Source organism: Schistocerca cancellata, chromosome 3 (assembly GCF_023864275.1).
Source record: "Schistocerca cancellata isolate TAMUIC-IGC-003103 chromosome 3, iqSchCanc2.1, whole genome shotgun sequence".
Classification (NCBI taxonomy): domain Eukaryota; kingdom Metazoa; phylum Arthropoda; class Insecta; order Orthoptera; family Acrididae; genus Schistocerca; species Schistocerca cancellata.
This window is the reverse complement of record NC_064628.1, coordinates 72950184-72968076: the sequence shown is the minus strand read 5'-3', so window position 1 is coordinate 72968076 and position 17893 is coordinate 72950184. Positions and strand designations below refer to the sequence as shown.

The 17893-nt window shown below is 44.4% G+C and overlaps 1 protein-coding gene across 1 annotated transcript; it reads right to left on the bottom strand.

The window, feature by feature from the left end:
* Positions 1 to 982: 982 nt before the first annotated feature.
* On the bottom strand, positions 983 to 17686 carry LOC126177012 (cuticle protein 18.7-like). Its single transcript, XM_049924232.1, has 4 exons — positions 17532 to 17686; positions 7311 to 7559; positions 3550 to 3642; positions 983 to 1253 (listed from the first exon to the last, which is right to left on the bottom strand). The coding sequence occupies exons 1-4, from the start codon at positions 17541 to 17543 to the stop codon at positions 1098 to 1100; spliced, it is 510 nt and encodes a 169-aa protein (XP_049780189.1). The 5' UTR covers positions 17544 to 17686; the 3' UTR covers positions 983 to 1097.
* Between the last annotated feature and the right edge of the window lie 207 nt (positions 17687 to 17893).

Here is a 17893-nt window from a genome sequence, read left to right as displayed (position 1 = left end):
TATCGTCCATGTTTCACTTCCATACATGGCTACACTCCATACAAATACTTTCAGAAACGACTTCCTGACACATAAATCTACACTCGATGTTAACAAATTTCTCTTCTTCAGAAACGCTTTCCTTGCCATTGCTAGTCTACATTTTATATCCTCTCTACTTCGACCATCATCAGTTATTTTGCTCCCCAAATAGCAAAACTCCTTTACTACTTTAAGTGTCTCATTTCCTAATCTAATTCCCTCAGCATCACCCGACTTAATTCGACTACATTCCATTATCCTCGTTTTGCTTCTGTTGATGTACATCTTATATCCTCCTTTCAAGACACTATCCATTACGTTAAAATGCCCTTCCAAGTTCTTTGCTGTCTCTGACAGAATTACAATGTCATCGTCGAACCTCAAAGTTTTTATTTCTTCTCCACGGATTTTAATACCTACTCCGAATACGTTAAATATATGTGAAATATTTTTGGCATGTGTGTACATGGGCTAAGCCACTGGTAAGAAGCTTCTCCTAAGGCCATTAATGATTTGAAACAAATTTGGTACACTTATTAGTTACAATCCGGAAAGAAATACTGCGGGGGTAAGGATCAACAGCCTTCTGTTGGGATGAGTGTGATAATGTGAATAAAGAAATCGGAAGAGAAGATGAACAAGCAGAGAGGGAGAGGAGGAAATGGAAAGGGAAAGGAAGAGAAGGGCATGGGCAGAGAGAGGGGAGAGAATGAAATGAAGGAAAGCGGAGGAGATGAGCAGGAGAGTGGGGAGGAGGAGATGTCAGAGAGAGAGGCAAGTGGAGAAGGAGAGAGGGTGGCGGTGGTGGTGAGTGAGATAGGGTGGAGAAGGTCGACAGAGAGGGGTTGATGGAGGGGATGGACGGAGTGAGGGAGACGGAAGAGATGAACTAATAGAATATTGGAATAAATACACTCTTGGACAACGCCAGGTAATAAGCTGGTGGTAAATAAAACACGTGTTTTGTACTTGCTGATTGTGTTCATTTATTGTATAATTGCAGCGTTACATAAGTTAGACAGTTTGTACAGCAGGCAGCAGGTGTGGTGTCTGTGTGAAGGCGGCGGATGCTCCCCTCAGCCCAGCAGCGCGGCCTTGGCGTGCAGGTGCGCCAGGACGCCGGGCGCCGCGGCGACTGCGGGAACGCCCACTCCCAGCAGGTGGGCGCCGCCCAGCGCCGCCGCCGTCGCGTCGCGCACCGCCGTCGTGGCCACCGCCGCCGCGTGAGACACCTGCCAGCGACGTGATTCATTTTGCATTTCATTCAGCAACGTTATTATCCAGGAAATGTATTCTGAATATCTCAGATAAAATGGGCTGGATTCTACTAGAGAGTGCTCATATCGCTTAATATTTCATGTCGCTGTGACCTTCTGTCCAAATATCGTTTTGATATAGCTCTTCATGCTATACCATCCTATGTGTGGTAACGTCTATACCGGCATAGCTACTGCAGCCGGCATTCATTTGAACCTACCTACTGTAGTGAAATCTTGGTGTTCCTCTACAGTTTTAAGCTCCCACCTCTCTCTCTCTCTATCACACACACACGCATTCCGTTATTTCCCTAAATCGCTTCAGGCAAATGCCGGGATAGTTCCTTTGAAAGGGCACAGCTGACTTCATTCCCCATCCTTGCCTAATCGATCGGACCAGTGACCTCTCTGTTTGGTCTTCGTATATATATATATATATATATATATATATATATATATATATATAGAGAGAGAGAGAGAGAGAGAGAGAGAGAGAGAGAGAGAGAGGGGGGGGGAGTTTAAAACTGTAGAGGAATACCGAGGTTTCACTACAGTACGTAGGGTCAAATGGATGTAGGCTGCAGTAGCTATGCAGGTATAGACGCTAGCACAGACAAGATGGACTTGCGTGAAGAGCTATATCAAAACGTGTGTGTGTGATAGAGAGAGGGGGCGTAAAACTGTAGAGGGATACCAAGGTACATACACGCACACACACACACACACACACACAAACACACACACACACACACACACACACACACACAGTGTCTAGTCGAGTTCTCTTGACCCCAATTCGAATTTCATCAAAATCACTGGGAACCGATGAAATTTCAAAGAAGTGGGGTAAGCCCAGCTAGAATGGACAGAGCAAGGAAAGAGGCGGTGAGATAAATATTGAAGAGAAGAACATCCAGGAGACCATAAGAGAAAGAAGATCAAGATAGTATGGTCTTGTTAAAAGAATGGGACTTCGCAGGATACCTATACAGGCTGATGAAATGACAATAGGATGTAAGGGTCCTAGACGAAGACGGAGACACAGATGGATTGCTGTACTGATGGAACATGTGGGGAAGAAAGAAGAAGGCCGGAACCGAGTACAGAAGGGATCGTGGTGTGAGGCACGAAAAGATGGAAAACTTATGTCCCAAACAGACCCAGCCAAGGGCTACAGATTGAAAAAACTGATGGTGATCTTGACGACTTCTTCATTAAATATCCGATGTTCCCATCTCATCTTCATCACTCTCCCATAGCATGACATTTCAAAAACTTCTACTCTCTTCCTGTCTCAACTGTTTATCACCCATGTTTCAGTTCCGTGTGAGTCTTCACAAATAACTTTAGGAAGGACTGTCAATTGAATTTAAATTAGATGTTAAGAAATTTCTCCAAAAATGCCTTGCTTCCTATTGCCTGTCTGCAGTTCACATCCTCTCTGCTTATCTTCAGCTACTTTTCTGCCCGAATGGCAGAACCCGCCAACTAATTTTTGTGCCCCACTTCCTAATCTAATTCCCTCAGCGTAGCCTGATTGAATTCGGCTACACTCCATTAACATAGACTATATTCATATTGTAACTTCCTATCAAGGCCCTACCCACTCCGTTCATATTACATGTCCTCTGCCTCCCTTAATATTATTACAATGTGACTGGAAAACATAGGAATGAGTCATTCAGTTGCCAGATCTTGTTACAGTTTGTTGACGGATGAGCAGCTCATTTATTGTCCCTGGGTCTTTCGACAACAATGGACGCATGGTGAAGATAAAAGCAGATGCAAAAACATCCACTGCATTACCAGAGAGACTGAGTAACACTTTTGTAGCGTGGAAAGTCATAAATAACAAAATAATGACCGATTTTTTGGGGAACCCTGTTTCAACTGACAGTCTCAAATTTATTGTTACCTGTATGAAAGTTCCTGACGGAATCACTCATTATCATCCAAACATTAGTACCTTTGCTAACATGTTCACAACACTCATATAAAACTACAATGGTCAATTCTCAACACGTGAAGACGTATCTGGTGTGTAAATGTTTGCTAAAGTAACAGTTCCATTCTAATATCTTGAATATCAAAGAGATATTACTTAAGACGATTAAATATTTTAATCTTAATTTAACATCATACAGTAGGTAAACTTTCAGATTGTGCGAAATATAGCATTACGTAACAGCAAATACATCTGGTGAAGATGAGTAATTGAGGATGTAGAGCTGCTGTGTTTGCATTTCTGTAAATGCAAGTGAGATAATAGTACCTTAGCGGCGGCAACTGCTGGGGTGTCACCAGGGATCACCAGGGAGGAAGGGATTCCTATCTGCTCGCCAGCTACCTGAGCCAGATGGGTAGCCTGCAACACAAAGGAATAATAGGACTATTAATTTTTTTATCTCGTTAAATCGTGTTTTTTTAACATTTACGGTAAGACTAGAGTTTCAGGAGATTCAATAACGTGGCTCCTGAGCTCTCCCATTGATCGTCTGCAATCTGAAAGTTCCATATTCACAAATTTTTTAGTTTATACACTATCGGAGACGTCGTATAATCAGAAGATTATGTAACAGTTTCACTTCAGAACAAATTAGTGTATTTTTATGCTTCTTTATCTTTTTGTCAGTAACTTAAAATAACTGCATCTGCTCCGAATTACCACGAGGTGTTTACCAGTCTCATACCAGCTATTATGTACCACCTGTGATCTTCAACTTTTTTTCAGAAGTACTAGCCTTGCAATTTGGACATGCTTGCATAGTACATATCCCAAACGACAAACCACAAGAAAACAGAAATCTGTCCCTTGAAGACGAAAATGGGCTAAATGGTTTCATTTGATCAAAATCAATGTCTGTAGCTTTGGAGGATGTTTTTAATGTACAGAACCCGTATGCATAACGAATCCCATCTGAAGTATCTACGGATCGGGGCACTCCACACTTACGTTTTATTTCATCAGAACAGGATCTTTAACAATGCGTAGATGAGATCAAAGGAACAAGTGCGAGTAGAAAGTCAAAACTTACATGAATTAAGATCAAAATGGAGTATATTGACTGATTTATTAGTACACTACGCAGAAATTTAAATAGTTAACGGATGACTCACGCAATAGAGAAATGTCTCCTTGTCTATTTGGAAACTGATTTGAAAACAAATGAAAAGAAAATTCACAGTTTCATCGAAATCCAGACAGTTCCAGGAAATTCACAGTTTCACTGAAATCCTGACAATTCCAGCTTCAAGGCAGTAAGAGCTGGAACTCATAAGAGGGGCATTGAAGATAGCCGAGTGGTCGGATGTAGATATCTTTCTGAAAGCAGTTCGATAGCAATAGAGCATTAATTACTTATTTTGGTGTAGCAATAACTTTTAACTCTGTTTCGCTGTTCACAGCGAGGCTAAGGACTTCTATTGACATTGATTTTTGAGATGTGGTGCTGCACAAAGATATCGAAAACTTCGTGCACTGATAAGAAATAAGGACATTATTAGGAGAATCGGCGACAAGGGGAACGTGTGGGAAACATTGACAAGAAGAATGCTTGTCTTGCCTCTGGTGGAGGGCACATAAAATATTTGTGAAAGGCAAATGAAAACTTTAACCCTAAACGTAATAGTAACAAGTACGTCGAGGTTATATGTGCACACATGAAAAAGATACACACTTTTCAATTTGATGGCTCTTTTTAAAACAAATACACTTTAAAATTCATCCCAAGTTTCCATCTTTACTCATGTAGAAAATATAGTCTTATGACACTTGATGAATTTATTACAAGCACCCCGTAAATTAGCGGAGCCTTAAGTTCACATTAGATGTAGTTTTATTCTCTAGCTCTATAGACCCTCAACGATGTAGAACATATAAAACAAGAACCCACAATATATGTTTCCAAAAAAAAAGAGTTATATTAATTTACCTGTTATAGATCCCAACTGAAATAGTCTTGATGGGAGTGAGATAAGTCAAAAAATTTCAAACACATTTGCATTTGAAATATAGCAACAAACTTGTAACAAATCAAATAAATGCACACTTTAATAGGCGCATATCGTAAATGCTACGTTGTTGTAGCCATGCATCATCAAAGGCAAAATCAGTTTACAACATTTATGCACATTGATCACATTGTTGCTCTGAAGGTGTTCTATAGTCAAATTTTATGTAGATTAATACATCATTTGTTATTGTTAATACTATATACACATTACTCGGTTCTAGTATGAAACTTGAATGGAGTAGAAAGAATTGAACACCAGTAAAAAAGTTAGGCTCCTCTTAAATTGAAGTTTATTAGTAGTTAAACATCTTATGGCTATCGGCATGTTATCGAAAATATGTGTTCCTGAGTACTGGACCTGCTAAGAGCCTGTGGAGTCTGACCAGTTTTGGGAATCTTACACCGCGGATGCTCCGACTACAGACGAAGGGGAGGATGTTGTGGTTTTCACTACGAAGACTGGTTGTCTGCAGCTTTTCACGATACTCTATCCTGTCCAAGCCTCTTCATCTCAGAATAATTACTGCAACCTACGCCCTTTTAACCCTGCTTAATGTATTCATCTTTTAGTCACCCTCTACTACTTTTATCCCCCACACTTTCCTCCAATACTAAACTGGTGATCACCTGGTGTGTTTTAGTAAAGTTATGCCTGAAACTTCTTTCTTCCCAATTTCTATTCATTCATTCTATTCTATTCATTGGTTGCTGGATCTCCCCATGTAAAATTTCTGCATTCGTCTATAGCACCACATTTCAAATGCTTCAGCTCTCTTTTTGCTTTATATGTTTAGCGTTCACTTTACACTTCCGTACTAGGCTACAATCCAGACTAATACCTCCACAAAATACTTCCATACACTTAAGTTTACATTCGATGTTAACTATTGTCCCTCCTTTAGTCACTGCCAGTATACATTTTACATCTTCTCTACTTCGGCAATCAGCAGTTATTTTACTGTCCAGACAGCGAATGTACTGCTTTTAGTTTGTAGTTTCCTTATCTAATTCCCTCAGCATTACCTGATTTAATTCGACAACGTTTCATTTTCCTTGTTTTGCTTTTGTTGCTGTACATCTCATATTCACCTTTCAATACGCTGTCCATCCTGTTCAATTGCTCTTCCAAATCCTCCGCAGTCTCTGACAAAATTACGATGTCATCGGCAACCCTCAAAGCTTGTATATGTTCTCAATGAACTTGTCAAAAGCTTTCTCCAAATTTTCCTTGAATTTCCTTTACTGCTTGCTCAATGTGCAGACTGGGACAAGCTCAACCCTGCCTCACTCCCTTCTCAACCACGGCTTCCCTGTCATACCCCTCTAATCTTATAACTGCCGTCTGGTTTCTGTACTAGTTGTATACAGGGAGGTCCATTGATCGTGACCGGACCAAAAATCTCACGAAATAAGCGTCAAACGAAAAAACTATAAAGAACGAAACTTGTTTAGCTTGGGAAACCAGATGGCGCTATGGTTGGCCCGCTAGATGGCACTGCCATAGGTCAAACGGATATCAACTGCGTTTCTATTTTTAAAATAGGAACCCCCATTGTTATTACATATTCGTGTAGTACGTAAAGAAATAGGAATGTTTTAGTTGGACCACTTTTTTCGCTTTGTGGCGCTGTACTTTACCCCAATTACCTGCAGAATTTCAGAGTGTATTGCAGTCATCATTGTCAAAAGCTTTCTCCAACTCTACAAAAACTATAAACCTGTGGTTTGCTTTCCTTAGCCTGCCTTCGAAGACAAATCGTTGGGTCAGTATTGCCTCGTGTGTTCCTACATTTCTCCGGAATCCCAACTGATACTCCCTAAGGTCGGTGTCCACCAGTTTTTCAATTCTCCTGCTAATATCTCGTGTTATAAGGTTTCCAAGCTAAATGATCGTAATGAGAAAACTGGTGAGCGACAAAGGAGATAACTGGAATAAAGCGGCAAGTTGGGGAGCCTGCGCGGGAACAGGTGTCGTGTGGCCGTGTAGCAGGTAGGTGCGTCACGCTGGGGAGCAACTCACCCTGGCGGCGGCGACGGCGGGCGTGTCCCCCGGGATGACGGCGGCGGGCGGGATGCCGACCTGTGCGCCGACCACCTGGGCGGCGTGAGTGATCCTGGCCGCCACCACCTCGGGGGTGTCCAGCGGCACGCCGCCCGCCCCCAGCACGACGTTGGCCGCCGGCACGGGCAGCCCCAGACCCAGCAGGCCGGCGCCCGCCAGGTAGCCGGGCCGCGCGCTCACGGCGCACACCACGCTCACCAGCACCACCTGCACCAACCAGCCGTCTCAGCCACTGTCCACAGTCTGCACGCAGGATTTTCCAAAGACGAGGGGCGATACATCACGTCACGAGCAACAAATTCTATTGAGTCAAAATGTTCGCTAGTGCTTCCCGGCCACACGAGCCATCCTGAATTTATATACGACATTACAATGCCTGTGTTGTTAACAAGAACTGTGAAATTATCCTTCAGACATGAGTGCATGTCTGAAGGAACAGGCATCGCGGCTACTATAGCTGCTATGAAATACACTACTGGTCATTAAAATTGCTACACCACCAAGATTACGTGCTACAGACGTGAAATTTAATCGACAGATGCTGTGAAATGCATATGATTACCTTTTCAGAGCATTCACACAAGGTTGGCGCCGGTGCCGACACCTACACCGTGCTGACACGAGGAAAGTTTCCAACCGATTTCTCATACACAAACAGCAGTTGACCGGCGTCCCCTGGTGAAACGTTGTTGTGATGTGTAAGGAGGAGGAATGCGTACCATCACGTTTCCGACTTTGATAAAGGTCAGATTGTAGCCTATCGCGATTGCCGTTTATCGTATCACGACATTGCTGCTCGCGTTGGTCGAGATCCAATGACTGTTAGCAGAATATGGAATCGGTGGGTTCAGGATGGTAACACAGAACGCCGTGCTGGATTCCAACGGCCTCGTATCACTAGCAGTCGAGATGACAGGCATCTTATCCACATGGCTGTAACGGATCGTGCAGCCACGTCTCGATTCCTGAGTCAACAGATGGGGACGTTTGCAAGACAACAACCATCTGCACGAAGAGTTCGACGACGTTTGTAGCAGCATGAAGACCGTGGCTGCGGTTACCCTTGACGCTGCATTACAGACAGGAACGCCTGCGATGGTGTACTCAACGACGAACCTGGGTGCACGAATGGCAAAACGTCATTTTTTCGGATGAATCCAGGTTCTGTTTACAGCATCATGATGGTCAAAACTGTGTTTGGCGACATCGCGGTGAACGCACATTGGAAGAATGTATTCGTCATCGCCATACTGGCGTATCACTCGACGTCAAGGTATGGGATGCCATTGGTTACACGTCTCGGTCACCTCTTGTTCGCATTTACAGTACTTTGAACAGTAGACGTTGCATTTCAGATGCGTTACGACCCGTGGCTCCACCCTTCATTCGATCCCTACGAAACCCTACATTTCAGCAGGATAATGCACTACCACATGTTGCAGGTCCTGTACGGGCCTTTCTGGATACAGAAAATGTTCGACTGCTGCCCTAGCCAGCACATTCTCCAGATCTCTCACCAATTAAAAAAGTCTGGTCAATGGTGGCCGAGCAACTGGCTCGTCACAGTACGCCAGTCACTACTCTTGATGAACTGTGGTATCGTGTTGAAGATGCGTCGGCAGCTGTACCTGTACACGCCATCCAAGCTCTGTTTGTCTCAATGCCCAGGCGTATCAAGGCCATTATTACAGCCACAGGTGGTTGTTCTGGGTACTGATTTCTCAGGATCTATGCACCCAAATTGCGTGAAAATGTAATCAAATGTCAGTTCTAATATAATATATTTGTCCAATGGATACCCGTTTATCATCTGCATTTCTTCTTGGTGTAGCAATTTTAATGGCCAATAGTGTACATTAAATGTATTCGCAACTGCTTGGGCTATCGGTGCCTGCCTCACGACCAGACTCAAACTTTTATGTGAAGTCAAAAATGGTTTAAATGGCTCTAAGCACTATGGGGCATAACATCTGAGGTAATCAGTCCCCTATACTTAGAACTACTGAAACCTAACTAACCTAGGGACATCACACACATCCATGCCCGTGGCAGGTTTCGAACCTGCGACAGTAGCAGCCGCGTGGTTCCGGACTGACGCGTGTAGAACCGCTCGGCCACAGCGGCCGCCAATGTGTAGTCGTTCCTGCGTCACAGCCTGTAGTTGTACACAGCTTATATAGTTCCCGTTAGGGGTGGACATCTTAATTGAAATTCGCTGCCCGGTATCGGCGGATAAATATGATACAGCAGTGCTTGTGTTGTAAAGAAATACGATGCAACATTTCTTCAGACATGCATACATGCATCATTCTTCTTAATAACACAGGCACTGCAATACAGTAGTCATCCACTGACACCAGACAGCGGCTTTAATGAAAATGTGCTGAACTGTATGGGAATAACATAATGTGTGTGTACGAGTGTACGGTTGTGATGCAGGAACTACGGCGTATGGAAGTCGGGCCTGACCGTGTTTCATGCACAGAGAGCCAAAGCGGTATAGCCGACCACTCACGTCGAGTCCTGGTCCAGCATAAATTTTCGTTGTCGTCATTCGCTTACACAGCTGATGGTTGTTCGTATTCGCATATCACATCATATCTACCTGCAGGCAGTCTTGTTGCTTTTACGCTGCAGCCTCGCCGCCGACACATCGCTGCGTCTCCTTTTCCGGCCAGAAACCTTTACCATGTGACTGTGCACATCCCTAATTAAGTGATTACTTGCAGTGTGTAGAGCTATAACTTTGCTGTATGCACTGTCTGACAACAGTGCAGTTTTGAAGATTGTTATGAATGTCCCAACAAATTTGGAGTTTATTTTAAGTATTACTGAACCAAAATAAGTTAAGAACATTCGATCTAAATTTTTAGCATGGTTTCTGTTCAATACCGAGTCATAGGCTTACTCACTCTGAGGTAATATTTCGTCAGTTGCACAGTTATTGATTATCGTTTGGTACTCTAACGAAAAGAAACAAACTGTAATTTAGGTGAAGTAGGGACATTAATTAGCAAAGATTATTACACCTAATGTTATCCCTCATGAAGCAGTTATTATGATCTGTATGCATCTGGTGCCAGACAGCTTCATGTCCAAAAAAGACTCAAATGTGTTCCTGTTTAAACTTTATTACTTACAGTTCTGGCACATAATGGTTTCATTGGGAAGATACTGGGAAGTTCAACAAAAACTATCTATGATAAATAGCCTACTTAGCAAGTTTCCAGTGCCAGTATTAAGCGCGGAATATAGGAAAATACTACAGCTCTTGAGATCGCAAAGACAAGAGGAATCAATTTACTCTTGCACTTTGGCATTTGAGAAGTGTTTTTATCTCACTCCATACCTTAATACAAGTACAGTGATAAGTACCCTCTGCCGTGCACTTCACATTGCTTTGCACAGTATGGATATCGACTGACCTGTAGAAATATATGTACACTGTATGAGAAACCTCGTACGAGTAGCAGTCAAACATGGCACTGCTGCAGTGACCTTGAAGCAGTCAATCACGGTCCATGTTTCAGGAGATAGTCGATGGTCGCGGCACGAGACACATACCACCAGCTTGGTGTCATCCCCTGGCGAGGATCGTGCTGACCACGAAGAAGAGCAGATTAAATGCGCCCTCAGTGTGTTCGTTTCATTATCGCAGAGCCATGCCAGCGTGCAGCGAGAAGCGACGTCGCATCCTAAGGACTTGCTTGGCCTGGAACGACAAGATGTCTCTGAACTAGCGGGGTCCGCTAACCAGTTTTGCTGCATACTACTTGCCCAAGTAAATTGATTTTGAACAGGGAAAGCTGAGACAGATATTTTACAAGCAAATCAGAAAATCTTAATTTTGCTCGGTCCAACCCCTTTCATTCTGAGTAGATTACTGGGCAATAGGCAACACGCATTACATATGCACGTAGCTGATTGCCTACGCTCTGCCACCTCTCATACGGCGCTTGATCTACACTCCTGGAAATGGAAAAAAGAACACATTGACACCGGTGTGTCAGACCCACCATACTTGCTCCGGACACTGCGAGAGGGCCGTACAAGCAATGATCACACGCACGGCACAGCGGACACACCAGGAACCGCGGTGTTGGCCGTCGAATGGCGCTAGCTGCGCAGCATTTGTGCACCGCCGCCGTCAGTGTCAGCCAGTTTGCCGTGGCATACGGAGCCCCATCGCAGTCTTTAACACTGGTAGCTTGCCGCGACAGCGTGGACGTGAACCGTATGTGCAGTTGACGGACTTTGAGCGAGGGCGTATAGTGGGCATGCGGGAGGCCGGGTGGACGTACCGCCGAATTGCTCAACACGTGGGGCGTGAGGTCTCCACAGTACATCGATGTTGTCGCCAGTGGTCGGCGGAAGGTGCACGTGCCCGTCGACCTGGGACCGGACCGCAGCGACACACGGATGCACGCCAAGACCGTAGGATCCTACGCAGTGCCGTAGGGGACCGCACCGCCACTTCCCAGCAAATTAGGGACACTGTTGCTCCTGGGGTATCGGCGAGGACCATTCGCAACCGTCTCCATGAAGCTGGGCTACTGTCCCGCACACCGTTAGGCCGTCTTCCGCTCACGCCCCAACATCGTGCAGCCCGCCTCCAGTGGTGTCGCGACAGGCGTGAATGGAGGGACGAATGGAGACGTGTCGTCTTCAGCGATGAGAGTCGCTTCTGCCTTGGTGCCAATGATGGTCGTATGCGTGGTTGGCGCCGTGCAGGTGAGCGCCACAATCAGGACTGCATACGACCAAGGCACACAGGGCCAACACCCGGCATCATGGTGTGGGGAGCGATCTCCTACACTGGCCGTACACCACTGGTGATCGTCGTCTCACGCGGTCTGCACGTCCAGCACGAACGCTGGTCCAACTGAGGCGCCAGGTGGAAATGGCATGGCAAGCCGTTCCACAGGACTACATCCAGCATCTCTACGATCGTCTCCATGGGAGAATAGCAGCCTGCATTGCTGCGAAAGGTGGATATACACTGTACTAGTGCCGACATTGTGCATGCTCTGTTGCCTGTGTCTATGTGCCTGTGGTTCTGTCAGTGTGATCATGTGATGTATCTGACCCCAGGAATGTGTCAATAAAGTTTTCCCTTCCTGGGACAATGAATTCACGGTGTTCTTATTTCAATTTCCAGGAGTGTATATAAATGACCTGGATGACAATCTGAGCAGTTCTCTTAGGTTGTTCGCAGATGATGCTGTAATTTACCGTCTAGTAAGGTCATCCGAAGACCAGTATCAGTTGCTAAGCGATTTAGAAAAGATTGCTGTATGGTGTGGCAGGTGGCAGTTGATGCTAAATAACGAAAAGTGTGAGGTGGTCCACATGAGTTCCAAAAGAAATCCGTTAGAATTCGATTACTCCATAAATAGTACATTTCTCAAGGTTGTCAATTCAACTACGTACCTGGATGTTAAAATTACGAACAACTTCAGTTGGAAAGACCACATAGATAATATTGTGGGGAAGGCGAGCCAAAGGTTGCGTTTCATTGGCAGGACACTTAGAAGATGCAACAAGTCCACTAAAGAGACAGCTTACACTACACTCGTTCGTCCTCTGTTAGAATATTGCTGAGCGGTGTGGGATCCTTACCAGGTGGGACTGACGGAGGACATCGAAAGGGTGCAAAAAAGGGCAGCTCGTTTTGTATTATCACGTAATAGGGGAGAGAGTGTGGCAGATATGATACGCGAGTTGGGATGGAAGTCATTAAAGCAAAGACGTTTTTCGTCGCGGCCAGATCTATTTACGAGATTTCAGTCGCCAACTTTCTCTTCCGAATGCGAAAATATTTTGTTGAGCCCAACCTACATAGGTAGGAATGATCATCAAAATAAAATAAGAGAAATCAGAGCTCGAACAGAAAGGTTTAGGTGTTCGTTTTTCCCGCGCGCTGTTCGGGAGTGGAATGGTAGAGAGATAGTATGATTGTGGTTCGATGAACCCTCTGCCAAGCACTTGAATGTGAATTGCAGAGTAGTCATGTAGATGTAGATGTAGAAATGTTTAGTGATATTTCGAATGTAGCCGACTGATTTACGAATCAGGACCAGTGTCACAAGAAATTTAAACTTTAGGGAAGTAAGCGATAACAAAAATATCACAGTTGAAGTCTGTTTATTGGGTACTCTTGCTTCAGAAGATATAAAACTGACAAAAGCTTTATTTAATATTAGGTATAATCAGTACAATAATGTTTGAAGCCCGTTATTTTCCATCGAGCAGAATCTTCCTCCTAAACCACACATTTGTATGATGTACGCAGCGGTTAACCAGCGTTATTGACAGATTTGCATCTAGGAAACGAAGCAGCAGAGGACATGCAAATGAAACTGAAATGCATTGGAAGTATCTACATAGCACACACATAACAGGAACCGGTTCTCCGATACTCGCACGGAGCTAACATGTCAGCACAGTCTTCTGACGTCATCTCAAGGGCAAACAAGGCATTACCGCTCAGCCGCTGTTACGCTATGATGCAGTTTCTTGGCTTTGGACTCCAGCAGGAAACGCCCTGAGGGGCGCGTCTTCCACCCTACGGGGGAGACACCTGCGTCAGCTAACTATACGGTTTCGGTGAGCCGAGAACGAGGCTGTATGGTTGGCACGGCACCGGCTATTGCATTGTTCTTGTCGGTTACCGCATTCCGCACTGGGAGTGGCTACCGAAGCGGAACCGTTTCTCTAAAGGTTACCGCGGAACTGCTGCCTCGCCATAAACCGCATGAGTGGCCGAGCTTTTTGCTGCCGACAGCGGCCAGTGCGACGTTATGTCTGCCCGAAAGAAACCGAGAACGCTATTTCTGGGCAATTGAGCTCCCTTAATTTCGCCGTTAAGCTCAGTAATGGCAAATATTTGTAGAAATTACCAGAACGACAAGAAAATCAAGTGCTCCAGCCTCCATTCATGCCTTGTGAGAAACGAGCGGAAATTGCAGCCCGTGAAAGAACCAGAAACTGCCACCGCTGCGCTGTATTTGATGGATCGACAGGAAAATGTAACTACTCGAGAATGCGTTGAAGGAACTAAAATTACAGTTTTTTAGAAAATGAACTCAAATTTATCCTCATATAAAATTGATACACTAATGAAGGTTTCGGGGCTTGTCAATGCAATGGATTTTCTCGGTCAGTTCGCAAGTCGGCACGCGGACACACTGTGGTATTGGGGCAACAAGAAACTCTAGAAACTGTTTCTGGAAAAGGAATAGAGTTAAAATTTGGGAAAACCATCCAATATCTGTAATTATACCACTCTTAACTATCTGCAACTGTTAATTTAGCATTTGAATGCTGTAATTCATTTAATTATCCAGGAACTCAAATGAGGATATTATTGGTGAAATATTTAGTTCAAATTCAAATGGCTCTGAGCACTATGGGACTTAACTGGAGAGGTCATCAGTCCCCTAGAACGTAGAACTACTTAACCTAACTAACCTAAGGACGTCACACACATCCATGCCCGAGGCAGGATTCCGACCTGCAACCGTAGCGGTCGCGCGGTTCCAGACTGTAGCGCCTAGAACCGGTCGGCCATCCCGGCCGGCAAATATTTAGTTCCCCAGAGCTTTGTGACTGAGACAATATGGCCAAGTTCAATAACAAAGAATATGATTTAGAGGCCAAGCGATAATTGAAAGTGACATGCACTAGCCGAAACTCTACTACTGACACACATCGACCTCTGAAAAGGTTGAAAAGTGTGGAACCACTTAATTTAAGTGTAGCATCGTGACAACTTCGTAAATAAGAACTGGAGTGAATTATTTGAAAAAGTAGTTAAAACAGTCCAATAAAATGGCAGTACATAATGTTCTGAGAGGGGTTTTCCCACAAATATATGTGAGGCATAGCTGATAACCAATAATGATGAACTACGCCTGAGACCAGGCACCAGTGAAAATATGTGTAACTATTCAGAGAAACGGGGAATTAGAACAAATGCTTTCCTCTACCATGTGATATACTTCGTAACTGGAATCATGTGTTTCATACAGAGCAGGTGAATCGCATGGTTGGGATGTGCCGTAGTGATGGCTATTGGAGAAACAATAACAAGGCAGCTAGATCTCTGACTAATTGGGAGTCACAGAGGACGAACCTGAAAGCAACAAATAGATGATGTAACCGCGAGCAGTAAAAATAAGCAGGTTAGAATATAGTGAAGAATTTACAGTTACTGGGCAGGATGAAGACATATTGTTGTTAATATACTTGTAGTGTAGTATGGCCACAAGAATAAGAACAGAAAAATAAATTTTCTGATAGCTCATACTATCACCGGAAAAATCCGATGTCCTGTTTATAGGTACTTGACTCACTTCTATTAAACCTGCGACAAGTTAAAAATCAACAGAAACTGATGCAAAGTTTCATACTAAACTGTAATAGTATTCGTCGCAGCGTTCGGATCACTCATTTCATGTAAATAATATGCTGACGAGCTAAGTTAATTTCCTCATGTAGCGAATTTAACGATAACGTATTAGTCTCTGTTATGAAACCAGTAAAGATTTCAAGCTGTGATATCGGTCGATCTTTTTTCGTGCCATTACGATGTTGTCAAAAGTGCCTTGGACTCTTTTAGTTTTTCGTAAAAAGCGAGTTTGTTGCACTGGAGATCTTGCTGCTGACATGATGTACAGAGAGGTCGGTCGAGACCTCAGTTTCCGACGTACATTCAAACGTCTCTGGAGACTGGGAGTACAAATTCACTGGTGCCCATCTCGTGATGTACTTGACGTCAGTACTGTCTAACAATAAAGCTTATGTCTGTGAGTAAAATGTAACCACAATTACTACTGGCAATTGATTCACGTTTTCATTTTTATGATTCTTAATAATTCCTCCTGTCTTATTATCACTACGAAATTGTATTGTCTAAAGTTAAAGTGGGCTTATTGGGAAACTACAAGTGCGACAACATTCAGGCTGTCTTACTTGGTTTATTATCACAAAGTGTACTATACTATTCACGATGTTATAGTTGCAGTGGGGTACACAGCTATGACAATTTGTTTTAAGGATAACAGTTTGCCGCTCCTTCTGTTACTGTTTAGACTAAACCAACCTTATATTTTGTATCGATCACTAGTACATAGTTTCGGTTGTGTAGCCAACGTCCAATGTAGAGTATAGCCTGTTAAATGCACATACTTGCGCTACGATCAGCGTAAAATTCTGTGATGTAGACAACAACCCAAGGACGTGAATTTAACAGATTGTACTCTACACTTGAGATGGCTGCACTGCCGAAACTATGTAGTCGTGAACGACATAAAGGAACGGTTTAATATTGACAACAACAGCCCGTGCGGCAAAGATCATTCAGCATACTCACAGTGTCTTCTCTATGCTAGCGCATGCATCCATGAAAAGGACTTCAAGCAAAGTAGCACTTATAAAGCATATCAAGATAACTCCGTCTTCAATCCGAAAGCCGGACGTGGTGGCCGAGTGGTTCTAGGCGCTTCAGTCCGGAACCGCGGTGCTGCTACGGTCGCAGGTTCGAATCCTGCGTCGAGCATGGATGTGTGTGATGTCCTTAAGTTAGTTAGATTTAAGTAGTTCTAAGTTCCAGGGCACTGATGACCTCAGATGTTAAGTCCCATAGCGCTCAGAGCCATTTGAACCATTTTTTCAATCCGAAAAGTTGGTTTGAACCCCAAGGTGCTCTCTTTAGGGAGATGGTATGCCCTTGAGTTACTCCGACCCATAAACCCATTCATCCAAGCAGTTGTAGAGTGACATACAGTTTAACGTGGGCTCGGTACTAAGGTGCAACTCGACATTTTCTACATCAACAAATGTCGCCACAGAGGAAGTAAGCATTAAGAGACAGCTGTATAGCCTATCCCCAACCGGAGCTCAAAAATGGGAACTTTTAATCTGGCATTCAAACGCAGTGTCAGAGAGGGACTAAATACGAAGCTTATTAAAAAATAAACAGGTTCCACGCGATCTTATATGTTAGCCGTAGGATTAGCAGCGGTGAAACTCCATTGTTTCTCAGCTTACATAATTCCGCCAGCAGGGAAAAATTAATTAAAAATTTCTATTGTCGCTGAAGTGTGGTGGCATGACGCCACAATGAGAAACGTTGCGTGAGAAAATTCTCCGGCGTTAGCCGACGACCGCCGTACTTACCAAGAGCTTCATGTCGGTGTGTATGTGAGTGTTTTGGTGTTCGGCTGCTGACGAACTGTGCAGTCCGGCTGACGCGGTGCTCTTTATATAGCGGCTCGGCAGACAGGCAGTCCGGGCCCGGAATGTCTTCCTAGACGCGGCTGGCGGCCGCAGGTACACGCCCACCTAGAGGACGAGCTGCTACGTACGGGAAGCGGCGCAGGCTAGAGGCTGCGAGCGACGCCCCACCAAGCGACCAGAGGGGTGTCCTTACAAGGGGAGGGGGTGTCCTTTGTCATCTGCCGCGGGGCACGTGACCACACTGCAAGGGCGACCGGCCGGCGGCCAGGAACGCCCACACCGCAGGCGTAGCCCTGCGCTGT

Excerpts from the sequence above, each read along its gene's own strand:
- LOC126177012 (XM_049924232.1), bottom strand. Across the intron at positions 3,643-7,310 it reads CCGCCGTCGCCGCCGCCAGG|GCTACCCATCTGGCTCAGGT; the intron begins GTGAGTTGCTCC and ends TTTGTGTTGCAG. Across the intron at positions 1,254-3,549 it reads CAGCAGTTGCCGCCGCTAAG|GTGTCTCACGCGGCGGCGGT; the intron begins GTACTATTATCT and ends CGTCGCTGGCAG.